Source organism: Marmota marmota, unplaced genomic scaffold (assembly GCF_001458135.2).
Source record: "Marmota marmota marmota unplaced genomic scaffold, marMar, whole genome shotgun sequence".
Taxonomy (NCBI): Eukaryota; Metazoa; Chordata; class Mammalia; order Rodentia; family Sciuridae; genus Marmota; species Marmota marmota.
In genome coordinates this window covers 16,662,724-16,690,104 of record NW_026000222.1, presented here as the reverse complement: position 1 = coordinate 16,690,104, position 27,381 = coordinate 16,662,724, and the positions used below count along the sequence as shown (strand labels likewise).

General features: G+C 51.5%; 2 protein-coding genes across 2 annotated transcripts; both read right to left on the bottom strand.

Annotated features, from left to right (window-relative positions):
* Window positions 1-1,142: 1,142 nt before the first annotated feature.
* On the bottom strand, window positions 1,143-4,372 carry Lcat (lecithin-cholesterol acyltransferase). Its single transcript, XM_015496180.2, has 6 exons — window positions 4,135-4,372; window positions 3,283-3,439; window positions 3,089-3,204; window positions 2,887-2,982; window positions 2,578-2,802; window positions 1,143-1,735 (listed from the first exon to the last, which is right to left on the bottom strand). Exons 1-6 carry the CDS (start codon window positions 4,286-4,288, stop codon window positions 1,161-1,163), a joined length of 1,323 nt encoding a protein of 440 aa, XP_015351666.1. The 5' UTR covers window positions 4,289-4,372; the 3' UTR covers window positions 1,143-1,160.
* Window positions 4,373-4,514: 142 nt separating this feature from the next.
* Slc12a4 (solute carrier family 12 member 4) lies at window positions 4,515-26,657 on the bottom strand. Its single transcript, XM_048792586.1, has 24 exons — window positions 25,802-26,657; window positions 22,102-22,196; window positions 20,421-20,552; window positions 15,686-15,832; window positions 15,523-15,577; window positions 14,345-14,475; window positions 12,743-12,984; window positions 12,383-12,597; window positions 11,692-11,856; window positions 11,510-11,608; window positions 11,188-11,245; window positions 10,674-10,848; window positions 10,186-10,304; window positions 8,272-8,370; window positions 7,911-8,030; window positions 7,462-7,566; window positions 7,027-7,195; window positions 6,542-6,737; window positions 6,285-6,454; window positions 6,064-6,195; window positions 5,877-5,984; window positions 5,495-5,679; window positions 5,235-5,368; window positions 4,515-5,088 (listed from the first exon to the last, which is right to left on the bottom strand). Exons 1-24 carry the CDS (start codon window positions 25,821-25,823, stop codon window positions 4,997-4,999), a joined length of 3,165 nt encoding a protein of 1,054 aa, XP_048648543.1. The 5' UTR covers window positions 25,824-26,657; the 3' UTR covers window positions 4,515-4,996.
* Window positions 26,658-27,381: the final 724 nt, after the last annotated feature.

Genomic DNA, 27,381 nt, shown 5'->3' with positions numbered 1-27,381 from the left:
AAAAAAAAAAAAAAAAAAAAGTGGTAGGTCACTGTGGCTGTCCATTTAGTTGCGTGGAGTCATACTGGGCTCCACCCATGGCCAAGCCTTGTTATTTCACCCCCCACTTTTTTTTTTTTTTAAAGAGAGAGAGAGAGAGAGAGAGAGAGAGAATTTTTTTAATATTTATTATTTTTCTTTTTTTTTAGTTTTCGGCGGACACAACATCTTTGTATGTGGTGCTGAGGATCGAACCCAGGCCGCATGTACACCAGGCGAGCGCGCTACCGCTTGAGCCACATCCCCAGCCCCCCACTTTTTATTATACATACCTTTAATCACTAGACTCAGCTAGCTAGCATCCTCTCTAATTACCCCACAAACCCCTCTCTCCTCTCTCAGGCTATACTCCAGCCTGTAGGACAGGGGTCTTTTCTAGCTTGGAATTGTTTCTCTGTTAAAATTCTTCAGCAACTGCACAGTGCTTTTAAAGTGGCCCATATACCCTTCTCAGCTCTCTGACCTGTACGCACCATCCTCGGGGATGCTTTCCTGACTCACAGGGCTCAGTCTCTTGCTGCTACCAACTCTCCCAGGCTTTGGTTGTACCAAAAATTGGGCTGAAAGTGTTCGGTAGAGCCCTTGCCGAATGTGTAACACCCTGGGTTTTCCCCATAACATCACACACAAAAATGTGTTCAGTGAAATGATCTGATTAATAGCTGTCACTTCAGTACTTTTTTTTTTGGTGCTTGGGATTGAATCCAGGGCCTTATATTACTACTAAGCTGCACTCCTGAGCCCCCAGATTCTGAACTCTTGTACATTTTCCATCTACCCCACACTCAAAAAGCCATCTCATCTACCCTTTTGGAGCTGGGAGGGATAGATGAAGTCATCTTCTCCCTGTACATCCATTCTATAGCTGCAAGTACAGCTGACTGCAGTTCCCATGCACAACACAAAGGCAGGTAAGGGCAGGCTGCCTGAATAGCTCAACCAGAATAGTAAGCTGCACATCTCAGTGTCCAGTTCAGCTTCAGATCTTAGCAGAGCCCATCTTGCCTCATGCTTCACTGAGCACTGGTCTGTGGCTAGTAATGCATGAATCCTCTTGTGGGGACCCTCGTAGAGCCTCCCCTTCAAGCCACAGCATACAGGGCTACAGCAGCAAAAGTTTTTTATTCAGGGGGCAGGGGCTCTGGGCTGGCAGTCAGGGGTGCAGGGGTGCCATGGCGGTAGGCACCCAGCAGGATGGCATTGATGTGCTCTAGTGTCTGGTTGCTGAAGACCATGTTGAGGTGCTGTGTCCCGTGCAGGGGCAGCAGGTGTACAGGCTGCGGTTGGCGGCTCTGCCAATGGCCACAGAGTTCAGTGCTTCGTGTGGCAACTGTGTCATCGCCGTCCTCATAAAGCACATTCACAGGGTCCGTGTAGGGGAAGCCATGGTCGTAGATGTAAGTGCGTGGAGTGGGCAGGCCCACACCATACAGACAGTATACTTCAACACCAGGTGCTGGGAGTCCTGACAGCAGGTCACGTGATTGTAGCCACATGTACCAGCCTTCCTCAAAGCGCAGGTCTGCAAAGAAGCGTTGGAAGTCACGGCCTGTGTAGTTGAAGCTTGGCGTGGAAATAAATACATGATCCTCAGGCCACACATGGCGGGAGGGAAACATCCAAGGGGAAGTCGTTGTTATGCGCTGCTCCTCTCTCAGCTTGATGCTGGACATGAGTGGGATACCCTGGTTGTCACCTGTGGACAAGGAGCAAGGTGCAATAGGAAGCTAGGCCTGGCTACCTCTGGCCCACAATTTGTCCCCGGTCTAAGCCCAGCAGTTTGTTCAAGCTTGCTCCTGCCCCATCCAGACCTGGACTTCTAGCCATAGAGTAGGCCTGATGGTACCTCTAAGACAGTTGTAGGGCCTCAAAAGGGTGGGGGAACTTTCTGAGGTTGGGGTGTATGGGGTGTTGGCTGGTCTCCCTCAGGCCCCAAGTAGGGTTCATGCTGCACAGCAACCACCAGATTGTGTTCTGGGAAAGATGAAATGAGATGGTGCCTGTTTTGCCCTTCAGTGATGTAATCAAATGAGTGTCTCCTTCAGTAGACTGAGTGCCTAGGGGGAAGGCCACACCTGTCAATGCCCAGCACACAGTGAGTTCTCAACAAGTAGGAGTTGTATTAGCTCTGGATCCTTGAGCTACTCCTCAGGGAAGAGCAGGAAAGAGCTCCTAGGTCTGGCCCTAGCTGTGGTAGATCTGTCTTCAATAAGGTAGATCCTTGGGCACAGAGGCTCCAGGAAGCAGAAGGTAGTTGAAAGTTGGGCAGGCCCTAGGGTCATGACAAGATAGACACCTTGGGTTGAATCAAATTGCTGGAGTTCACCTTCCTGTTTACTTCCCCCTTGTCAACACTGGCACAGACTCTTGAAGGAATCATCCTAATAATGGTCCTGCCAGGGTCACTGTTTTCAAGGGACTAAAGAAAGCATGGCCCACGGGCAACAGACAATACTTCTAGGTGCCAACATGAGCAGAGCTGGAGGAAGGTCAGCTCCGTTCCACCCCACCTCCTACAGGATACAGAAGCCTTCTCACCTGAGGCCAAGACCAGCATGGGCTTGATAGAGCCACCCCAGGGAGCCCCAAGAGAGATGAAGCCATCAATGAAGCGGTCTTTCCAGGACTGAGGTTGACGTAGCAAGAAATAAAGCAAGTGCAGGCAGCCAAGGCTGTGCCCAATGAGGAAGACGGGCTTCCCATAAGCGGCGTGCATCTCTTCTACCAGCCCAGCCAGCTTCTGGTAGTACTCCTCTTGCTGGCCTGAAGGTAGGTGGATGGGTCAGGGCAGTTGGGATCAGGGGCCACACCTGCCCAGCCCCAAGCCCATCAATAGCAGACACTCACTGGGCTCCAGCCGCCAGTCATAGGGGGCAGCCCGCACTGTCTCATCCCGCACGTACCCGTTGTTGACCAGATTCTGTACCAGTGTATGCATATAACCTGTGGGGAAGCAGCAGCATTGGGGGGCTCTGCTGTGACACCTGTGACCCAGCCATACTGGCCCACCACAGTCTGAAGCCCCTGGCCTTTCTTCCAGTACACACACCTGCTAGCTTGTTGCTGTCCAGGTACTCAACAGAGTAGGTCTTGCCAAAGCCAGGGACACGGATCTGTACACCAGGGGCATTGGATACACGTCCAGAGCTGCGGTTGTAGACAACCCTGAGGGAAGTGGGGACATTCAGCAGCCTGTAGCCAAGGGGCAGTGTTTATAAGCTAGGCAGAGGGCATGGCACATACCTGGTGTTATCAATCCAGCAGTCCACTCCAAGGGGTAGAAACATATTGAGATCCAGCCAGATGGTAAAGAAGTCCTCCGTCTTGCGGTAGCACATCCAATTCACCACATCCGGTTTATCCAGCTTGGCTTCAAGCTGATTCCCCAGGCAGCCAGGCACTGCAGGCACCAGCTCTCACTCTGGACTCCTCGACTTCCCCCCATCCATCCCCAGACCAACCCGACCCCTATCTCCCACATCCTCTACCTCCAGGGACCAATGACACTTATCATCAGCTGATCACACACATCCCCACTGTACCCCCAGCAGCCCAAAGCCCAGACTCCCCTCAGGCAGGGAAGATGCAGGAGCCAAGGCCACTGACCCCTGCCCCTGCCAAGTAAACATCCAGCCTGGCTTTCCATTATTGCCAAAGTCCAAGGTGAGAATTTGGGGGGGGGGGGCGGCGGGCTGGGCCTAGAGTAGTGGGCAGGCCTTCAGGGACTTCTCCTTTTCTCCTACCCTGGGCTGGGCATCTTGTCCTTGGTAGGATAGGGGCTAAGGAAGGAGTGGTGGGGCCTGACCCAGGCTCTAGTGTGGCTGTAGCTGACCACGCCTTGTAATGTTCCGGCCAAGACTTCAGTCCCCCCACAGCTCCGCCCCACCTCCAAGTAAATAACTCAGAGACAGGGAAAACTGTGGTGGGGAAGGGGGGGAATTTCTCTGCAGGACAAGCCTTTGGCCCCTCCCCATGCTGAGGAAGGTATCAGGGCTAATGCAGGGGCAGAAGGGCCTTGGCACTGTCTGCTGCAAGGGTTTGGGGCCCAGGCTTCCCATGCTGGCCTAGTGCATCAAGGGCCTGACGGGGGCTTACCGAGGATGACGGGCCGAGTGTGGTTACTGAGCTCAGCCTTGGGCGTGGTGTGCGGGGGGAAGAGCACATTGAGGAGCCAGAAGGGGGTGGCAGGGGGGAGCAGCAGCCCCAGCAGCAGCAGTACCCACTGCCATGGGGAGCCGGGCGGCCCCATTCCAGCCCAGTGCCTACTGCCAGATGAAGCAGTGCTGGGCAGGCCTTATCTGGTATGTGGGTGGGAGGGGCCCAGGGCTTGTGGGAGGGACAGCCTGGCCAATGGGGGTGGCCAGTGATTGCTATTGCTGGGAAAAGCCCTAGCCTCAGGGAGCCAGATCTGGGCTTGGGTTCATTTCCGCCCTCTTCCACTGGCACCAAGGGAAACAGAGCAGGGGCAGCGGGAGGCCCAGAAGTACACAATGTTTTATTGAAGAAAGTCAGGCCTTAGCTCGGCCAGCTCCATTCCACTTGGTTTAATGGGGGTCCCTGCCCACAGTAGTCTGAGCCAGGTCTTCCTGCAAGCAGGATGAGTTCAACCCCCGCCCTTTCTGCCCTTCCCCTTCTCCCAAATGGTGTCATCCAAACAATAAATATACAATAAATAGTGCTCTTGGGCTGGGCCTTAAAACCCACATCAGCCCCCACCGGTCGTCTTTAGCCAGGGCATCCTACTGGGGGATTGGAGAGGAAAGTCCCTAAACCTCCCAAGGTCCCACAGGAACTCAAATCCATCTCTGTTGCCAGGTCCAGACCTGGTTTCCCAGGAGACCTAGCAAAGCTGGCCCAAGGCAAGGCTGGGCAAAGCAGAACTGGCAAGTAGGTGCTCAGGTGGGGGCTATTGCCTTGGATACCCCCACTCTAGGCCATAAGAAAGACCACACTGGGCTCAGGAATAGATGGTAATGACTTCACGACCACCACCACGCACCAACAGCACCCGTTCAAGGCCCTCAGTCAGCACTTCAAGGAACTCCATGTCTATAGGCATCAGGTCAAGGAGGCAGCAGCAGGACCAAGGGGCAATCAGGGCCACCCCCACCCAAGGGCACCCCAGGAGGAAAACTCCTGGCCTGACCTCACACTTTGCCCACCTCCCCTTGGCCTGCCTCTCCACAAAGGGATACAATTCTCATCACCTTCACTGTTCTTGGGTGGGCCAGGCATGTTCAGTAGGACTAGGCGGGCATCATGGGATCGTGTGACAATGACTTCATTGAGCTTCACAGCAGTGTGCATACGCCGCACATTGGACTGGTCTCTGACATAAAGAACCAGAATCTAGCAAAGGAAGCCTCTGTCCCTGCCCACCCAACCCAGCCTGTCTGTCCCACACTGCCTCTTCCCCAGGGCCCAACAAAGCTGGGTCTGTATTTGCTACACTCACGGCTTAATGTGAACCAACTCCCGGAAGTTGTCAGGGGCATGGCTGGGGTCCCAGGGCTCAGTCATGAACTTGTCCCGGGTCCATGTCATCTGGATCTTATCGGCCCCTGCAGCAGACTCATCTTCCTCATCTGAGTATAGGCTCTCCAGCCGCAGGGCTGAGTGCCGGTCCTTGACTAGTTGGGCCTGAGAACAGAGGAGATGGCCTGGGCACCCTAAGAAAAGGAGGGGCTGACTGGCCTGACATGATTACTCTGCCTCCAGGAAATGGGCACTGGCTTAGGTAGGGCCAGGATGAGTCAGTCTGATGTCCCCATAGGATGGTGTCTCCAAAGGCCTGACCCTCCCACCCACCCCCAGCCTGAACCAAGGCAGCCACTGACTTCACGCTCCCTTTCAGTCTTGGTCAGCCTCATTTGCCGCAGCATCTGGGACCGCTGCTCCATCATCAGTGTGCGCTCATAGGTATATGCAGATATGTCGCTATTATGCTGGGGAGAGAGGAGGCTGTGAAGATGTGGTTGCATGGCACTTGGTATCTTGAAGGCAAGGGTGGGGTAGGCAGCTCACCATCTCCACCACCTCCACCTCTGCCTCAAGGCGGAGGTGGTATAGGAAGATGGCCAGATCCTTCTTCATCTGGATGCTGTTGTCATCCATCTGGGCAACTGTGAAGATGCGCATCCTGCACTTTCTCCAAACCTATGGCAACGGAACAGGGGGGTGGTTCAGTGTCATGTAGTCCTCCAAGAGCATAGCCACTCTCACCCAAGAACATTCACCTGGCCTACCTTATGTTGGCGCAGCAGGAAGGGCAAAAGCATGAGCATGCCACCGTCATGTACAATCCACCACACATCGATGTGGCCCTCCAGGTAGCGCTCGTGGTTGCTGGGGTAGAAGGCAATGTTCTTGGGCACAAGCAGGGCCAAGTGGGCAGCTGTGGTGCAGCGCACTGTATCTGGGGAAAAGGAGCACTACTGACCATCAGCCTGTGTCCCTCAAGCCTCTGCCACCCCATGACCCTGGCCCCTGGCCCTTCACACACCAATAAAGGTCTTCCAGGCACGTGGGTCCTCACTCTGTCGCCAACCGTAGGGCCAGCCCAGCACCACGGTGTTATGCCTCATGCCACCCAGGCCACAAGACTGGATGAGGTGGGCCAGCCCCTCACGCACCTTGCTGGCCACCACTACCTGACAGAAGCCTTTCACTTTCTCAATCTCCATCATGTTCTTGATTGTCTGTGGGGAACACAGTAGTGTCAGGAAGTCAGGCCACCAGTGTCCCTCTTCTGGGCAACCTTCTAGGGCTCTCGGGCACATAACTTCTCGGAAGTGGAGGAGGGCTTGGAACAAGTTACCCACCCAGAGGCAATGTTTTCAAGATGGGACAACTATATTCTCTTGTTCCAGCTTGAAGGGGCAGCAGTGTTGTCTACCTGGCTGGCCAGGCTTGGTCCCCTCCTCTACAAGCCAGTGCAGCCCAGATACCATTGGTCTGACTCCATTCTTCCCCACCCTCTGCAGGCACCTGCTCAGCAGCCTGGGCCTCGCCATAGCTCTCCAAGAAGCTGCCCTGGATGACGGAGCCAACAATCGTCAGGCCCTTGCCAGCCTTAAGCTGAGAGGCAAAGGTGAGGAGTCGTGGGTACTTCACATGAAGGTCTTCATCCAGCTTTAACAGCACCAGGAGCTGAGGCCTGCAGTGGCCAGATGGGGAGGCAGCTTGAGACCACGATCAGGCCTTTTTAGGGCACCCCTTCTTTTCTTCCCTTCTCAGAACATGGGCTCTCATATTTTGGATAGTGTAGATCCAAGGGTACAATAAGCAGGAGGGCATCCTTAGCAACCCAAGGAGGGGGAAACTGGACTAGGGATGGGGATCCAGCACATCTGGAGGCTCCTACCCTCCCAGCACTCCCTAAGAACCTTGAGATGGCCCGTGCTAGACTGGGTGTGAACTCACCGCCAGTTCTTGGTATGAGGAGGCCCCTCTTCCAGCCTCAACAGCGCATAGCGGGCAGCACTCAGGGATAGGCCTCTGATCCCATCACCCCATTCCTTCTCAGCCCTGCAGATGCCACAAGCTTGTGAGCTCCAGGTGCCACCCAGGGAATTTTATTTTTTGGTGGTGCTGGTACTGGGAATTGAACCTAGGACATCACACTTGCTAAGCAAGTACTCTACCACTGAGCTATACCTCCCAGCTAAATCCCAGCCCTTCACCAGGGATTTCTGACTATATGAATGCAGGAATGGAAAGAGGTTAGGCCCTGAGTCAGAGCCTTCCAGTCCTATCACTCATGGTAGATACCAAAAGTGGCCCTGCTCCCTCAACAACTCACCATTTAGACCATCCCACTTCTTAGTCAGGAACCCTCAGCCATATAGGTTATTGACAATCCCTTCACTCACCCTTGGTACTCGATGTACTTGTAGATCATGCCTGCGATGAGCATGGCAACCAGAGCATAGTACCAGGAGGAAACAAACATAAGGGCCAGGCAGAGGCTCATGCCCAGGAAGGACAGTGCCCTAAGACAGAGTGAGGAGAGCGGTAGAATCAAGGCAAGACTGGTAGGGTCCTAGGCCATAACCCATTCCATGACCTGGTAGCCCTGTGAAGTCCCAAGTCACAATCTGGGTATAATCTCCTTCCCCATAGTGTTTCAAGAGTAACCACTGCCCAGCAAACTCAAAACTTCATTCAGAATGGCATTCTTAGACTCCCTGATACCTCCTATGTCAGGGAACTTGATTCAAGGGTCTAGCTTACCAATGATAGTATTTGAACCGGGGCCGCCAGTTGGGGGTCCTCAGGAGTGTCTGTACAGCACAGGCCAGGTTCACAAATAGGTAACACATCAGAAAGAACCTGCAGCACAGGGAGTTGGTCGGTACAGAGTAACCTCCTTAGTATCTCCGGGTACCTCATGTCAGGCTGAGCCTGGACCTTCTAGGCCATGTCTTTCCCTTCATTGCATGGACACAGTCAGGTCCTCCCACCCCCACAGCACCCACTCCTGCAGCCTCAGGAAGATGGGACTATGCGGAGAAGGTGTCCTTGGAGCCATGTTGTGTCAGGAGACACATGCAGCTGGCCTTGCCCATGTCCATGTTATAGATTTCCTAAATAACAAAAAGAGGCATTTTGTTTGCTTGTTTGAGAAGCTGTACCTGTTAAAACCATGAAGAGGATGAGGGAGCCCATATCCTTACAGCCAGCCTTACCCATGTCAGAAGAGAATGGACCAGTGATCCCTGGCAGAAGGCTAGAAGGGGATGAGGGCCCCAGGATATCAAGTAGAGAGCTGGGATAGGATGGTGTCAAGGAATGCTGAGGAATGCTCAGTGTCTGAAGATTGGCTGGCTGATACTGGCCTGGATGACCAGTGGATAAGAAGCTGTCACACGTGGGAAAGACGAACAGATTCAAGAGTAGATGACATATGAATGTACTGGATTAGACACCTGAGAGAAGCTGCTGTGGGAGTAGGAATCTGGGACATGGGTAAGGCTGATTGTATGAGCCCTCCCAGGTAGGCAGCCAAAAAGATGGCTAAGGGGAGGGGGCACCAACTTCTACACTCAGCTGATAGAGAGTAATGGTAGATTGGAGGCAGGAAGACTCCTGAGTGGGGTGCTAGGGGTAGGGGATTCCATGAGAGGTGAGTCCCATCAGGATCTGCCATTAAGTACAACATAATAAAAGGCTGAGCAGTGTCCTTTGGCTTTGTACCTAGAACCGTTTGAGGTGTGAGGGATGGGTTGAGTTGGAGGCAGAGGACAGCCCAGGTACAGCAGGCCTAGCTGCAGCCAGGGTGGAGGCTATTTGCAGGGAAGGAAGCCCTGTCAAGTCTACAGGCTGAGGAGTGAAGGAGGTCAGGCCCTTCAAAAGAACAAAGCCCATCAGCCACGGAGCAGAGTGTGTGATGACTCCAACATGGGCAGAGGTAAAAATAGCAGTTGAAGAAACTCTGCCTCAAGAATTACTAGAAATCTCCACGTGCAGATCACCAACTGCACAGCACTGGCACAAATGCACATTCATTTGGGTTAGGACTAAAATTGTAACAAAAAGCATTTGTCCAGGTGCTTCCAGAATATTAAAAGCAAACGACTTTGAGCTAGGTACAGTGCTGCATGCCTGTAATCCCAGCTACTCAGGAGGCTTAGGCAAGGAGGATCATAAGTTTGAGACCAGCCTAAGCAACTTTGTGAGACCCTGTCTCAAAATAAAATGTGTATATATATAAAATCTATCTCACTGGAGATGTGGCTCAGTAGTAGAGCAGCCTAGGGTTTAATCCCTAGTACTGCAAAAAAATCCAGAGCAAACAACTTTGAAAATGATGAATGGTGAAGTGATGGCTTCATCAAGCCTCAAAGGACCAGGTGCTTCTCTGTCCAGCAGTGGGAGAATCTGTTGGATTCCTGTTCTGGAAGGTCCCCACAGTAGTGTGAGGGGCCTGTTGGTCTCTTTACAGCTCCTTTGCAGGTGCCATGCTATCTCCAGAATGCAGGGGTAGGTTGAGATCTGCCAAGCAACATCTCCCCACACAGCCTGGCACACAGTTGCACCCTCAACACCAGAAAGGATCATGGGGAGGTGCTGGGGTCCCCTGCTAAAAGTTACTGGGATTCAGGAAGCTTTTACCAAGACCATTACTCTGCCCTGCCCCCAGCTCACATGGATAGAATGGGGGCCACCATGTCGAGGGAGGCAATGAGGATGCCCAGCTCAGCAATGAGTGCAGTCAGGAGGAGTGCCCACGTCGGTTCACCATTTGCTTTCCCATGGCCGAACACCTGTAGGCACCAGAAAAGGAGTTGTTCCTGCCACCCTCTCCTACACTTGGGACCCCAAGCCATAGCCTGGCCTCCATTATCCCCAGGCCCTTTCTCTGGGGCTCAGGCCATCCCCATGGGAGGTCACAACTTTCTCCTGACTCCACCACTCCAGGCCTCCCTTCTTTGGATGAGCCATAGTTCATGAGGATTCTGGGTCTTAGAAGCTCTGCCAACAGTACACAGGGCCAGGGCAGCTCTCAGCAGCTCCTTATGGATGGCCACCTGGCCTTGGTGCCCCTGTGGGCAGACAATGCTGCATCCAAATTCCCTCTTTCCCTAGCCAGTGCTATGTCCAGAACCATGTGAGGGTGATATAGAAGGGCTCACCCGGAGGAAGGGGATGATGTTGTCCTTGGCAATGGCCTGCAATAGACGAGGTGCCCCAGTAAGGCTCTGGAGGCCAGCACCACATGTTGAGAAGAAAGAGCCAACAACGATGACCCAGGGCGAAGGCCAGGCCAATGTGCCCACCACCAGGTTCCTGCTGACACCGTCGCCATACCTGCAGGGGCCAGGCTCAGACCATGTTCTAGGCAAGGAGTCCCCCAAGTCCTGGGTGGGGCCACCCAGAGTGAGGGATAGCAGGGGCTAAATGGACAGAGCTCTACCTTCAGTGGAAAAGGCCAAATGCCAGCCCCTACCCTTGACCCTCATCTCAGCCCTGACCCTGATGTTGCCATCCTCTTAAAACCAACTCTTGGAGGGGCCTGATCCACCTGATGGCACAGACTACCCTTGGCAGCCAGCAGCCTGAGGAAATGTCTGCGACCATGTGCAGGGTCTAGCATGAGGGGAGGCAAAGGCTGAGCTATTGCTACAGGGAGGGGCACAGCTCACTCACTTGTCTCGGAGCACTACACCCTCAATGCAGGCGCCGAAGAGAACCACACTGCTGAAGTCTACACAGAGTCAAGGAAGCTAGGCCTCCACTGCACTGTAACCAGACTCATCCCCACACAGGACCCTAGCGGCTCTTGCCCCAGCCACAGCCTGCAGATAGCTGAGGGTACTGTGGTATGTGCATGTGTCCCCCCGGTGTGTGCCTGTGTACGAGGGGGTGAGGGATGCGTGTATAGTGTGTCTATGCATGCCAACTGGTGATGTACATGTAGGCAAGTGCCTCCTGGTCCCCTCTCCCCTGTTTCAGGCCTGGGAAAGGATACACACAAGCGAGGTTGTAATGATGGCCAGAATGGTTCCCACCGGGATGGATTTCTGGGCATCACGGAGGTCCCCGGAGCGGTTTGAGCCAGCCATGATGCCTCCAAAAACAGATGAGACTCCCTCAGGGGCTCCCCAGGTTGGACTGGTGGCAGGGATGGGTAGGTGGGCAAAAGGGGCTCACCTGTTACAGAGGGGAAGAAGATGCCAACCAGCACAGTGAAGGATGTGGCGATATCAGCTACCACATACAGGGGCAGGCTCTCCTTCAGGCCAAGGGCGTCTGTGGAGGGCAGACCTCGCTTCTCCACGAACTCGCCCTTCTCCAGGTAGGCACTCCACAAGTTCTCTGCGGAAGCAGCAGCATCACCAACACAGCCCCATGGACCTCCCCAGGGTAGTCTGGGGCAGATCAGCCAGAAGCTGGGGACTTTGGGTACAGCTTCAGCCTGATGGCTACAGCGTCTACCACAGGGCTTCTCTGGTTGCAGGGAGGAAGCTATCCAAGCTACAAGTCTGATAGACAAAGGTGGCTGAAACCATTATCAACCAGAGCCCCACCACCCCCTGCATTCCCGACAAAAGCCCTTTATGGCCCCTGTGGGAACATCCCCAGGTGGCATTAGGGGCTGATGGCCAGAGGAAGAGGGGCTGCCAGAACTTTCCAGGGGCTTCTGCAGGGCTGGGATGCTGGCCAATCTCCATTCACCCGAAACTCAGCTGCCAAGAGCCAGGCTGAGAGGACACTGCTGAGCTGGGAAGGCAGCCAGACCTGCTCCCCCATTCCCGAGCTGGCCACACAAGGACGGCTCTGTGCTCTGCTCTCCTGCTCAGCCTGTGGGCTCAGGGACAGGAACATGGGAGGGAGGACCCACCCTGGAGCACACCAGCAGCTGCCCCGGGAATGCCAGGGATCTCCGTCACATTGTTGAGCAGGAAGTAGGGGTCACAGGAGTCAGTGGTAAGGTTGGGGCTGTGGCAGAAGAAACTCCACAGCCGGGTGGCCACTGTCTCATTGTCCAACACAACCGTCTTGGCGCAGACATCAAACTGGTCCCGGGACAGGGTCCTGTTACCCAGCATGCACACTCTGCAGGGATGGAAGCATCACCACCTGCTGAGCTAGAGGACCCAGTCCATTCCCACCCTACAGTCTTGGGGACCCAGGGCATCAAAGGCAGTCTACTTGGAAGGGATGACAAGGTAATGTCTGGACAAAAGCCTGAGTTACTTACGGAAACACGGGAGGGTCAAAAATGGACTTGATGCCCCCAGCATAGATAGAGAAGATGGAGATAATCACACAGGCCAGGAAGAGTGAGGCAAATTTGTTCACATACTTGACACCAACAAATACCACCAGTGTCATAAAAGTCAGAAAAATGGTCCCATATACTCGCATATTATTCAAGGTGGCGCTTGACGTGTCATGAGAGCCTGATGGGTAAAAAATGGCGGCTGGTGGAGCAATGTAGGTCTGAAACAAGAAGATGGATTACAGAGGGTTCAACCTTCCTATTTGGAGTGTGAAACCTATCATTTTGGTTTTCTTTTAAAAGTATATCTAAAAGAAGCCAGTCTCAAAGGACCACATACTATATGATTCCAATTATACAAAATGTCCAGAAAAGGCAAATCTAGAGGGAGAAAACAAATTAGTGGTTGCCAAGAGATGACGGTTGGGGGAGAATGGAGAATGATGACTGATGGGGTTTCTTTTGGGGTGATAAAATGTTCTAAAATTGTGGTGATGGTTGCATCCCTGTGAATATACTAAAGACCAATGCACTGTACACTTTTACTGGGTAGTGCATTGAATGTTATGTGAATTACATCTCAATAAAGTCATTATTTTTTTAGAAAGGAAAGGATCCAGACATAGACACCAACCTGAAGTGGAAGAGCCTAAGTAGAATGTTTGAACAACAAAATAAATAGTGGTAGTATTGAATTATAACCAAAAACCCAGGGAACAAAATAAATATCCAAAAGTCCATATAATTACATGGTTGAATAAACAAACAAACTGGGGAAAAGGGACACATTTCCTTACAGAAGAATTCCAAATTATAAATGTAGAAGAAATATGAGAAATGGAAAACAAAAAACAGATGAGCTAGGCACAAGATTCACACTATGAGCAGAGGACTGGAAGGTGGGAATAGTAAAGTCAGTCTCTCTAAATATCCTCTACTGTTTCATCCCCAGAGAAAGTACCTGCCACTCTGCTGCCCACATACCCTGTACATTTCTGCTTCCTCAGTGGAGAGTGGGAAGCTGAATTGGGCACAGCACCCTAGATTACTTTCTGCAATCTCCAGAAGGCATCCTGTGGTAGCTCACTCTGACTTAGGGATAAGGAGAAGCTGAATCTGAAGGGCGCTGGCATAGAGCTCTAGGAGACTGAACTGGCCAGAGCCATCCAAGCTCAGGAAGTAGTTAGTCTCTATGTCACCACCCAAGATCTGTCATTCAACTAAATGCAAGAGTTGGTTGGTTGCTTGCCATGGCTGAAACAGTACCCAGATAGGTGACATATCCAGGCTAAAGTGAAGACAGCCAGGCCAATTTCTTGCCTGGCCCAGACTAGCATGAAAGTAAAGGGGGAAACAGGCCTGAGCAGAGATCCTTCTCTTTTGATGCCTCCCGTGGTATGACCCCAGGCCCTGGCCAGGGATAGCAGGGGAGCACAAACAGCCTGGGCCTTCTGTGTGGAATCCAAGGGAAGTGTTTAGACATGCGTGTCATGAGAGCCTGATGGGTAAAAAATGGCAGCTAGTGGAGCAATGTAGGTCTGGAACAAGAAGTTGGATTACAGAGGGTTTAGCTTGACTCACCAGCAAGATCTCAATGGCCCCCAGGATATACATTGCTGCCGCAAATGTTGTTCCCAGATAGAAGCACAGGCCCACAGCACCTCCAAATTCTGGACCCAGTGAGCGGGAGATCATGAAATAGGAGCCTCCAGCTACAATAGAGAAAGTATGCACAGGTCAAGGTCAGTGCTTTTCAAGGGGTCTCTCTCATGATAAGCCCTCACAACCACTCAAAAGGACAGGACTGCTTTCCCCATTCATAGATTAGGGTAGGATTATTGTCTTTTCGGGTTTTTTGCCCCTGTGTCCCTGCATAAGCCTACCACCATGTGAGCGTCCATGGTTAAACCTCTGGCCCTAGTCTGTGCTTCTCACAGTCTAACACCCTTGGCAAGACTGAGAGAGTCAACACTAGGCCCCAGGGTGATGAAGGTGAAGAGACAAGTGTGATTCCATGTTGCTGAGTACATCTGCTGCTGATATAACCTCTCTGATGAAGGCCTGGGAACAGGAATCAAGAAACTTGAAAAACAGTCAATCCCTTTCATACTGTAATCCCACCCCTAGGATTTTGCTAAGGGAACCTTCAGGGATATGAACAAAGATTAGTGTTCAAGGCTGTTCACAAAAATAATATTTATAACAGTGAAAAAGTAGAATACCCAGGTAGGAGAACAATCACATAAATTGGGTTATATCCTACTATAGTGAATTATACTCTGTTGAAAAAACAAAACCCACTTTCCAACATATATATGTATGTGTATATATCTATATATACAGCAAAAAGAAATTATATATACATTTATATGTACATATGTGTGTGTGTGTGTGTGTGTGTGTATGAGGGGGGAAGAGGGAGAGAGAGAGAAAGAGAGAGAGAGAGAGAGCGATATTTTATAAGACCCTAAGATCATATGCTGAAAGCCTAATAGTAATGAACTCAGCATGGTGGGGTTATGAATGCTTTCAGTTTTTCATTCTGTTTTCCTGCCCTTTCAAACCTTCCTATGACAAATGAACATTGCCCATTTGTATTATTTTTATACTAACAAAACATGACAGCAGTCTCAAACTCTGTTAGGCTCCTAAGTGAAAGTCAGGGACTGGGATCCCACTGGGGAACTGTTTAAGGGTGGAGGAGAATGGGGGTTCCCAGACAAATCAAAGCAGATTCTGGGCCCCATTCCCTTACCTACCTGGAACCACACCGTTGGTGGCGATGGCACTCATGGAGATAGCTGTCAGCAGTGTCTGTGGAAAGGAGGGCCTGGATGAGCCCTGGATGAGCTCAGATGGGTGGGATCTGTAGGGTGACCATGGCCCCTGCTCAGTCTATCCGTGACCCACCAGGCTACTTACACAGCAGCAGCAGATGAGGACAATAAGGAGGGCCTGTAGCACCCCGGCTGTGCCCACCATCCAGGTCAGCCGCAGGAAGAGGATGACCCCAAAGATATTCTGCAGGCAGGGCAGGTACACCCCCATGAGTGTGCCCATGCTGGGTGCCTATATGGGCAGGAGAAGAGGTGGCACAGAGCATCAGAGGGGCACAGATGCACTACGGAAGGTAGTTCCCTAGTCATTTAGTCATCCCTTACCTGTAGTGGGGTACCCACATGCTCCAGTGTATAACACCAGCCTACCCACAGCCCCAGAAGTCGGGGTATAGCTAGAATGTCTCTATTAACTTTCTTTTTTGGGTACTGAGGATTGAACCCAGCAGCACTTAACCACTGAGCTATGCTCACAGTTCCCCTTTTTTATACATTTTTTTTTTTTAGTTGTAGATGGACACAATACCTTTATTTTGTTTATTTAGTTTTTTTATGTGGTGCTGGGGATCGAACCCAGTGCCTCACACATGCTAGGCAAGTGCTCTACCACTGAGCCACAGTCCCAACCCAAAACCTTTATTTTATTTATTTTTATGTGGTGCTAAGGATTAAACCCAATGACTCACATGTGCTAGGCAAGAGCTCTACCACTGAGTTATAACCCTAGCCCTCCCAGTTCCTTTTTATGTTTTTTAAATATTTATTTTTTAGTTGTATTTGGACACAATACCTTTATTTTATTTATTTATTTTTATATGGTACTGAGGATCGAACCCAGGGCCTCACACATGCTAGGCAAGCGCTCTACTGCTGAGGCACAACCCCAGCCCCCTTTTTTATTTTTTGAGACAGAGTCTCCCTAAGTTGCTTAGGACCTCTCTAAGTTTCTGAGGCTGGCCTCAGACTTGTCATCCTCCTGCTTCAGGCTCCCAAATTGCTGGGATTACCATGACCATCTCTATTAACTCTACACAGCAAGACAGTTGGGATTGAGAAGGTTATGAAACCTGATTCTTTCTAAAACCCCACAAGTGAGCTTTTGAACTTAAATTCTCCTCAAGGTACTGCCTCCTCCCCTTCCTCTCCTCTGCTAAATGTCTGCGAAAAGGGGTCTATCTCAGGTCCTCACGTTCTCTCTGAACAGGCCCCAAATCACCTAAGCCAAAATCCAAGAAATTTTCCCTCTTGTTCCCTCTTTCCAATCCCCCCACTTTAACCAGATGGACATGGAGTCCAGCCCATTCTACCTCCCTGCTATCCAGAGACTAGGCTTCCTTGTCTCAGCCTTAGTCCCCCTAGGGCAGTAAACTGGGGCACTAGGTGATATCCTCCCACACTTGCCCACCTCTCCACACTCTAGCCCACTCTGCAGCCAGAGTAGGTCTCTGATAACAAAGTACAATCCCCTCATCCCTGTTGAAAACCCTGTTTTGTTCTATAATACAGTGTGTGGCGTGTGGTGCAGATTCCTTGGCTTGAGCTGACAGATGTACCCCATCACCTCCTCTGTCATTCCCAGTTCCATACCACATGGCTTCTTCTGAGCCTTGGAACCTGGGCATGTGCTAGGCTCTGCCAGGGAGGATGGCCTTGCCTCACTGCCTAGAAAACTCTTTCTTCAGTGAAACCATCAGAAGTTTAACTGTCACTTCTTCCAGAAAGCTCCCCCTAGGCTGGGTGGAGTTGGTGCTCCTCCTGCAATCTTTCAGCATCTGACATACCTTTCTATGATAATGGTCACTACAGGTCACATTACTGTGTTAGTATGACTCATTATCATACTGTGGCAGACTTGACTTGTTTACTGTTCTCTCACCAGCAGACCCTACAGATCCCCCAAAGGTGCTCCTAAACCCAGTGAATGACAGCTTAGAAGTCCCTGGACATCCTGTTGGGAAAATCTTGCAGAGCGGATGGAGGGGTCAGGAGAGAGCTACATGCCAGAAGAAGCATTCTGAAGGGTTCTGGCTTGGGGCAGGGTCTGTGTGCAGGCTAAAGGAACTTGGGAGGGTCTAGGAAAGAACAAAAGCTTCCTTCTGAAAGATACACCTCATCTAGGCTCTGTCCAAGCCCTTCTCAAAGGATACCACCCATTTTGGAATAATGGCAGCAAGAACTCTTGAGTCCCACCCCCATCCTAGGCTGAGTCATTCTGAGAAAAGAGCAGTGTGGGAAAGGGCAGGACCGGAAATGCTTTCTGCATCCCCAAATAACCTCTGGCAGCCTCAGAAGGTCACTGGGCCAGAGCCAAAGTGACTGCCAGGGAGAGGCTGCCTTTGGGTCTTGGCATGGTCTGGTTGGAGGCCCACCCTTCCTGCTTCAAACCTTCTTTTCTGAGGCCCCTGCTCAGAGCTGCTCTGGGTGAGGTCCACAGCTCCCTAGCTTCCTACTATGTACTTGACTAGATTCCTCCTTCCTCCATGGTCCCAGCTACTAAGGCTGGGGAGCCTGTGAGGATACTAGGGTCTAGCCTCAGCTTCCCTCTCATATCTTCACCTTAAGGTCAGATGGGTAACTGAGCTGAGGCTAGACCTTAGTATCCTCACAGGCTCCCCATTAGGCCAAAGGACCACAGCCCTTCACCAATTCATGCTTCCCTCCCATGCTTCTGTTGAGATGTGCACTAGCCTTTCCTGGGGGCCTTTTTACTCTCAGTCCTGACTCATCCTCAATGGACAGGGATGAGACTCTTATCCAGTGATCCTGTCACCCACTGTGGGCAACACTCTCAGAAGTTAAGACTCCTCCTGCAAGGCTGCATAGGGGTTGCCAGAGATAGAGTTCTCTGCTATCTTTATTCCAGAATATACCAGCAAAATCTCAACCAGCTGAAGAGGTGGAGGTTAGTTCTGTACAATCAAGATATCAGCTGCCCTCTTGAAAGGGTGGGCTTGTTTGTCTCCTGGAAGCGCCAGGTGAAGGATGTGTTTTAGCTTGGTGCATCCTCTCTCCTGGACCCACCCCAGCAAGGCCCAAATCTCAGGAGCAAGTCTGAGCCTGGTGATCTGGCTTATCCCAATCTGGAGTTCCTTTTGTTTCAACTGACCTCCAAAGAGAACAGTATAGCCAGGACTAGACCCCAGCTCCTTCCAAATGCAGCTACTTCCCAAACCTCAGAGAGACAGGAGGTGGAAAGGGAGGACCCCTTACTTTTTTGGGGGGACGGGTACCGGGGATTGAACTCTGGGGCATTTGACCACTGAGTCACATCCCTAGCCCTATTTTTGTGTTTTATTTAGAGACGGGGTCAACACTGAGTTGTTTAGCGCCTTGCTTTTTGCTGAGGCTGGCTTTGAACTTGCTATCCTCCAGTCAACCTCCTGAGCTGTTTGGATTACAGGCATGCGCCACTGCACCCAGCAGGACCCCTTACTTTCAAACCAAAACGTTGAAAAAATCCCCAGCCCTCAGTTAAACTGAGGCCCATCAAATACAGGTGCTGAGCAAGATAGAAAAATCATCCTAAATAGAGAGGAGGGCTGAAGGAATAGATGTGCTTTACAAGGAAGTGTCAGGCTCCATCACATGTTCATGCCTGCACAACCTGGTACTTAAGCAACCCAGGGGCTGTGGGAGCCTTGGTCAGGGGCAAGAGAGTCATGTCACTTGCTTTAGGCTGTGTAGCCCCCAGGCTATCCATCCTGATTTGATGCCAGTGATCTGGTATTTCACAATCACATACCTCACAGTACATCCACAAACACTTCTCCCAGCATCATGCATTAACCTTGGGCAAGTTACTTAAGGCCTTGTCACTCAGTTTCCTCATCTGAGAAATGAAGATGAAAGTGGGAGAAAAGCCAGGCTTAGGGAGTCAGGAGGCTGGCCCAAGGGACTAGATAGGCAATGGGCAGGACTCAGAGGAGCTAAAAAAAAGAATGAATGACTTATCTCATAGGTTTTTTGTTTGTTTTTTTTCCCAGTGGTGGGGATTGAACCCAGTACCTCATGCATGCTAGGCAAGTGCTCTATCACTGAGCCACATCTCAAATCCACCCATACTCTCTTCCTTCTTTCCTTTCTTCCTTCCTCCCTTCCTCTCTCTCTCTCTCCCTACCTTCCTTCCTTTCTTTTCCACACAGGGTCTTGCTACTTCCTGCCTCAGCCTCCCATGTAGCTGGGACTACAGGCTACAGGTTTCCATCTCATGATTGTGTTGTGAGTATAACATTTGAGAAGATGGGGTCACTCTTAGAGGCTGAGTGCAAGGAGCTCTTGTTCCCACTGTCATTTCTTTCTGTCTTTCTTGAAGTGCTGATGAAACTCTACCAGAGCTAAACCTACACCTCCAGTCCACCCACTGTCGTTTCCTTCTTTTAAAATTTTTGTTTGTTTGTTTGTTTCTGGGGATTGAATCCAGAAGTGCTTAACCACTGAGCCCACTGAGCCACATCCCCAGTCCTTTTCTTATTTTTAGACAGGGTCTCACTAAGTTGCTTAGAGCCTCTCTAAGTTGCTGAGACTAGCCTTGAACTTTTGATCCTTCTGCCTCAGCCTCCCTAGTCACTGGGATTACAGGCCTGCACCACTATGCCCAGCTTCACCCACTGTCATTTCTGAGGGCCTCCCTCAGTAGTTCCTCCTTAGCCCACCCCTTAAAGCCCCTATGAGCCCAAGACATTCAGTGCCCACTCTCATGCTTACCTCACCTGGCATCCACATGCCCTGGCGTGTGCACACCACATGGGAAAACAGTATATTCCATGGTGTTCTGTCTGTCATCTTAAGTGTGGCCCTTCTGATGACCCTGACTGGCTCACCTTGGCTGCTCTCCGACGGGAGCCTTCTCCACTCTCAGCCTCCTCATGTTCCTTGGCGCCCTGGGTGAGGTTGGTATAGCTGACAAGCTTGCCCAGAAGAGATGACACCTTTGGGCGGATGTCCAGTTCCTCCTGTAAACAAAGCCACGGGGCAATATGGCAATGGGCCAGGACAGCGCCAGGCTACCTATATGTAGCCAGCAGCCTGGACTCTGGCTCCATGCCAGGCCCTGAGGCAGGCCTGGGCCTGATCCCAGCTCTTGCTGGGGGAAGCCCAAGCCAGCCAACTGAGCAGGTGTGGGCACCACACCCCAGCACGTGGCACTGAAAGGCCCTGCCCAGTGGTGGCTTCTCTCTGCCCCACCTTGGCTGCAATCACTGCCAGCCCATTTGTGAAAACCACCCGCCTCAGGGGAGAAAAAGAAGGGCAGGCACAGTTGGCAGACAGGCAAATTGCACACTTCATCCTATCTGCTCTGTTTGGCCACCTACTGGCGATGGCTGAGCCTCTGGGATTCATATCTACCCTGGACTGCCAACAAAAAAAGCCACCTTAGTCACCTCAGGGACCAAGGCAGACAAAAGATGTCTGGAACAACTGAAGTCTCTGTTGTCTGACCTTCCTAAATGGTCTAACCCCAGGCTCTGGTTCCTGTGACTGACATACCTCAATCCCAAAGTGGGATGCTGGGCCATCATCCTCAAAGTGAAGCCAGGACAAAGGTTTTACTGCAGAACCTTGTTGCTCTTGGTCAGGAGGTACCCTGGGCTCAGGACCCCCAACTCCCACGGGGGTCTAGGCTTTCCCTGCCCTTGATTCATTCTTAGTGCCATCTCTCCACTGGTTTCTTATCCACATTTAGCCTTTCACTATCTGACAGCTCTTTTCTGACCCTACACACAGGGAGGTTGGTTGGGAGCAAAGAATAAATATACAGGCCTTTGGACATGTGGAGATTGAGAAGCCTACACTATTCAGCAGCTGAATATGTGGGTCAAAGTTTAGGTGCCTAGGGGCTGGGGTTGTGGCTCAGAGGTAGAGTGCTCGCCTAGCATGCATGAGGCACTGGGTTCAATCCTCAGCACCACATAAAAATAAAATAAAGATATTGTGTCCACCTATGACTAAAAAATAAATTATAAAAAAAAAGTTTAGGAGCCTAAACCATGTCTTAAATCCATATCTTACTTTTCAGCTTGAGTATGGAAAGGCTAAAATATAAGTTCAGGCACAAATTTGGGAAACTTTCAAAGAGGTATCAACTGAGCTTGCAGATGTGGAGGGCAAGAGCAGGTTCAGGGAGAAGGACCAGGGACAGAGTTGGAAGAACCAACCAGGAAAGACACAGAGTCTATGAGAGAGCCCACAGGCGGAGAACTGGGAGTGCAGGGAAAAAAGAAATTCTCAGGGGGTGGTCACCTTGCTGAGGGGGCAGCAAGGAAGGCAAAGGTTAACAGCCCAGGAGATGGCAATGGGGGTCAGAATTGCAAATGGCCTCTGGGAAAGCAGTTTCAGTTTGAAGGGCCACAGGAACCACTATCTGACTACAGGGAGCAAGACAAGGGGAGAGCAGAAGAAGAGTCACCATCCAGCCTGCATGCTTAGATGAGAGGCCCCTGACAGGCCTCGGTCTGTCTCCCAGCCTGTCACATTTGTGGCCCAAAATGGCTCCTCAACTACCTCAAACAGTGCCAGGTTCCTGTCATAGTAGTCACTTCCTCTGGAAGCCTCCAAGGGGCAAAGAAAAGGGCTGCTCTCTCTGTGATTACTCTGTCCTGTGGAGAGAAAGGGAAAGAAACCCAGTTAGGGCTGCCTCCTGAGCATGCAGCCTGTACCCCTCCTCAGAGGCCAGTGCCCAAAACATCCTTTCTGTAAACCACTTTGGAGGCCACAGTGTTAAGAGGCTGAGCATCAGCTTCTCCATCACACCTAATGGCCTCCTTGAAGAGTCAGGGTAACCCAAGAGCAGCCAGTAATCAAAACCCAGCCCATCATTCCCTGTAACACAGGGTACAGGTATGAAAACCCCAGTGTAAGGCGAGAGGTGGGGGCCTGTTGAGGGGGCGGGCCCTGGCCTCAGCCAGCCCTCGCATAACCCCTAACCCCTTTTCAGGCCTATCTGGAGCACCCAGAGTGCCCCATGCCAAGGGCTCGGTGTCGTCAGGCATCACCGGGGTACTGCTCTCCAGATAGATGAAAGCCACACAGAGTGCCTTCTGCTGCCATGGCCAGCAGGTGGCCTGCTAGCTACCCCACCATGACCCGCACCTGAGGGGGCACCCTGGAGGGTGGCCCAAGGCACCCCGGGAGGCGGGGGCAAGCCCTAGCTGTACAGTAAGCAGAAGTGGGAGCCAGTTGTCCAGGTCATCTGTGAAAGATAAGGCTGGTGGGTGAATGTTAGATTGTATAGTCTGGAAATACAGGAGTGTAGCTGGGCGTGGTGACACACACGGCTAAGGATGGAGGATTCAATGCCAGCCTTAATGTCTCAAAAAGGGGGATGACATTCCCAGCTTTCCAACAAACAGGTAGAGCACCTCTAGGTTAAATCCCTAGTACCAATAAACAAACAAATGGCTGGGGATGTAGTTCAGTGGTAGTGCACTCCTGGGTTCAATTCCCAGCACTGCAAACAGGAAAAAGAGGAAAGAAGGAAGATAGAAGCATGGACTGTTCATAGGGTCCCAGGGCATTAGCTCCTTGGTCTGTCCTCCTGCTTGCATCAAAACAGGTGAGAGGCCCACACCAGCTTCCACCCACCCCTCAGGTTGGTGAGACTGAGCCTCAGATCCAAGGAAACCTGGCAGAAAGCAACCAAAATGATTTTTTTGGGGTGGGGGGCACCAGGGATTGAATTTTGGGACACTCAACCACTAAGTCCACCTTCAGCCCTATTTTGTATTTTATTTAGAGACAGAGTCTCACTGAGTTGCTTAGCGCCTCACCATTGCTGAGGCTGGCTTTGAACCTGCGATCCTCCAGTCTCAGCTTCCTAAGCCGCTGGGATTACAGGAATGTGCCACCAGGGCCCCCCATTTTATTCTTCCCCCTTGGTAAGGCTATCTCACCTCCCAAAGCTTGCCTGCTTTTTCCTGGCATCCCATCATTCGTACTCTTCCCTGTTCTACATTTTGTCTCTTGTGAGCTTCATGGTGACAATCCCAGTTTTCCAACAAACAGGCAACAGACACTAAGTACTTCTTTTCTAGATGCCAAGTGTCCCTCCACCCCAATGAAGTCTGGTAGCTGCAGCACTGACTCAGGTCTCACAATAAATGGGCTGTAGACATTTAGGTTCAAAGAAGCCACCCATGGTGTTTGCTGGAAGCAGCATACAGTTTTGTTTTGTTTGGGTACTGGGGATTAAACCCAGGGGCACTCTACCACTGAGTTACATCCCCAGACCTTTTTATTTTTCATTTTTTTTTTTTTTTTAAAGAGAGAGCGAGAGAGATAGAGCGGTAGAGAGAGAGAGAATTTTTAATATTTATTTTTTAGTTTTTGGCAGACACAACATCTTTGTTTGTATGTGGTGCTGAGGATCGAACCCGGGCCGCACGCATGCCAGGCGAGCGCACTACCGCTTGAGCCACATCCCTAGCCCTTATTTTTCATTTTTGAGACAAGATTTTGCTAAGGTGCCCAGGTTGCCTTCAAACTTGTGATCCTCCTGACTCAGCCTCCTGAGTAGCTGAGATACTGGCATGCACCACCATGCTCTGCAGAAGTATGCAGTTTTGATTTTAAGTGTGTTGGCACGGTGTCCCCAGATGGACGCAGTAATAGAAGTGTTATTACCAACCCAGACTAGTGGTGTGATTGGGTCATGCGCTGGCCATGACTGTCAATGTTTTAATTTAAATAGGTCACAATTCATTTCTCATTTGCAGCTGAGAACGTGGACTAATGCATCCTTCTCCATCTGAAACATCCTCTTGATATCAGTGTGTGGTTTAACTTGGCTTCCCCAAGCCTACAACCACTTAGCAGGGGCTGCATTATGGATTCTTTATCACTCAAGGAGACTGATAGGTAAAGTGTGCCTGTGACAATTTCTGGGGTAAAGTCAGTTTTGCCTTAGCATGTGAAAGCAGTATATTTCCTTCATCCAGCAATCTGGACTAGTTAAGTGGGCCAAACAGATCAGTCACATGTTCAATGATTGCATATAGGTCAATGTCAATGACACAGTAGACAAAGGCAGCCAGAAAGTCATCCCACCAAGGCATGTTAAAGCCCAGTGGGGTCATGTAGCTCCTCAGACACCCTCACACCCTATGACATTTGCTATAACTCTGATGCTTACACAGGATCGGGAGTCACAAGAAAAATCTAAAAACCCAGTAACACTGCCCTTTATATTAACAGCTGACCAGTGAGAATGCAATTTTGTCAGACCAGGATACAGGGTACTAGAGCCAGGTGAGGGCTTGGCTGTAGGTTCCCTATTCCTACTCCAGACCCCAGTCCATCCAGGATACACCCCAAGGTGTAGCATGATCCTTGAAGGTAAAGAAGAGGTCTAGAATATGCAATTTTGCCAGAGTTTGCACATCCTGTCCTCTGGGTGCTCAGATGGCCAGAAGTCTGCTTTGGATTCCTGGCCTCTCCCATGTGAAAATGATACTCTGTGCTGCCTTGTGTGTCCTATTCTATGTACAGATAGTAACACATGCTTTTCCAACTGCCCAGAGGCATCAGAAAAGGGACTATCTGCTGCCAGACACCCAGTAAGCACTTGTTGGAGTTCCCCAAACCTTACTTAGGGACAGCTCCAGTGGGATTGTGGAAACGTAAGAGGGTCTAAGCAGACGCTGGATGTCTGTACTGCCCTCAGATTCAAGCTGCCCATTCTGGCCTCAGCTATTCCAAAAATTCCAGGGCACGTCTGGGCATGCCTGCCAGGCCCAAGCTGCTCACATGCCACCCGAGACCCCCAGTATGGCCGGGATATGAGGCCTGCCTGTGAGGGACACAGGTGTGTTCCCACCAGCAACTGTATAGACACCAGTAACAGGTAAGGATCCAGGTGATCCTCCTGATCCCTGTGCACAAAGGCATCTGCCTGAGGTGCCCCTTCAGGACCTCCCGAGCCCCTGCCCACAGGCTGGCTGACCCCTCAGAGTAGAGGGCAGGCCTTCAGCTAGGGGTCCCAGGAGATGGACCTGAGTTTGACTGTTTTTCAGCCCTCTGAACTTTTGCAGTACCCACCAAGAAGGATCAAAATCACTCACCAGGGGGGCTGGGGTTGTGACTCAGTGGTAGAGCACTTGCCTAGCACGAGTGAGGCACTGGGTTTGATCCTCAGCACCCCATAAAAACAGAATAAAGGTATTGTGTCCACCTACAACTAAAAAATATATTTAAAAAAATCACTCACCAGGGTTCAGGGTGTCCCCCATACTGCAAACACAGTCAAGGTCTGGCTGAAAAGGAGCAAGAGGAGGAGGAAAAGGAAAGGACCTAGTGGGAGGAGCTGGTCTTGCTTGGAGGGATCTGGCTGGATGAGGCTAAGGCAGGCAGAAGCTAAGCCAGCTCTGCCTGCCCACTGAATCAGGGATGCAGCCTAGCCCAGCCTCCAGGGACAGAGGTCCTTCCAGGCTCAGGGGAGCAGGGATGCTGCCTCTTGCTCTGACTCTCTGAACAAGACTAGGGACAGACAAGGGAATGGCAAAGGGTACTCACACAGCTGTCAAGCCTGAAAAACCTTCACAATGTCCAACAGCCCATCCCTCTGTCCTGTGCCAACTCTACACATGGCAGTCAGGTAATACAAATGCACAGCCACTCGCATCAGCATGGATCAGCTCAGTCATATCACCATCAAAGACAGATCAGAGGTCAAGATCATATCACCTGACACATCTCAATGACATGAATTTCTTAAATGTCTCCATCATGATCAGTCCCAGACATTATAGGCATTTGTCATCAGTCATATCACCATCCTGCAGGATACACTGGCCATGAGAATGCCCTGACCTGACCCTGCCTTTAACTTGATACCCACAGCAGCACACTTGCACATGCATATGCCAGTACACAGTGCACAGACAGACAGACATAAGTTTCCAGCAGGACTCCAAAAGTGGCCCCTGGCAAGGACACCGTCTGACTGAGTGAAACCCTGAGCCTTCTGGGAGAGGAGATGGAGAAAAGAGCAAGGGAAGAGGCAGGAACCTGGAAGAAAGGAGACACTCACCTCCAGGACCAGCACTAACACCCAGGTTCAGAGTTAAGGTGCTAGAATCTCCCCTGGGGGTTTAAATACCCCCCCCCAGCAACCCCCCTCCCTGCAAATTTCATAACCTCCCCACACTTTCCGTCACTCCTTCCTAAGTGCAAGTAACAGCATCTGTCCCAAGGAAGGTAGGGAGGATTAAACGAGTCGGTTCACGTTAAGTGCCTAGACAAGCCTGGCCCCGTGTGAATGCTCCCCAGATGCCCACTGTACCTACAGATCTAGGCCTGGGCAACAGGGACGACTTACAGGCAGGTACCCAAAGGCCCCCTCAGCAGGCACACCCTTCTCTCGGGGAGGGCCTGAGAGTTTAGAGAGTAGGGAGACACAGGAAGGGGAGGGCAAGGGAAGGAGGGAATCACCAGGCAAAGGTGACAAGAGGATGGGGGTCGTTTACAGAGGTGAAGGGGCTGCAATTGGGGCTTTGGCTATACTCCCAAAGGAAAAGGTTGGAGACCCGGGCTCGGAGCTATCCGGGGCCGGGCGGCCTGCTGTCTGGCCTCCCCGGGCGGCCACGTCTGCAGCCCCCGCCCGCGGCTCGCAGGGGAGGAGCTGGGCTAGGGAGAGCGACCTGGCCCGCGCGCCCGGAGCAGAGGAAAATCGTGTTTGCACGCGCGGAGCGGGGAGTGGCGGCGGCGCAGAGAAAGAAAAGTTAAGCCGGCATCGACGTATGCGCGCCAAGTCCCACTACCGGCGGGAGCCGGCTCCTCGTGGCCGCC

Coding starts and splice junctions, on each gene's coding strand:
- Lcat (XM_015496180.2), bottom strand. CDS start 4,288: ATGGGGCCGCCCGGCTCCCCATGGCAGTGGGTACTGCTGCTGCTGGGG. Junction 2,983..3,088: donor GGACAGCAACAAGCTAGCAG/GTGTGTGTACTG, acceptor GCTTCCCCACAG/GTTATATGCATACACTGGTA. Junction 1,736..2,577: donor CATGCTGGTCTTGGCCTCAG/GTGAGAAGGCTT, acceptor CCTTGTCCACAG/GTGACAACCAGGGTATCCCA.
- Slc12a4 (XM_048792586.1), bottom strand. CDS start 25,823: ATGGGGGACACCCTGAACCCTG. Junction 12,985..14,344: donor GGGCCATTGAGATCTTGCTG/GTGAGTCAAGCT, acceptor TTCTTGTTTCAG/ACCTACATTGCTCCACCAGC. Junction 6,196..6,284: donor TCCTGCTGCGCCAACATAAG/GTAGGCCAGGTG, acceptor CCGTTGCCATAG/GTTTGGAGAAAGTGCAGGAT.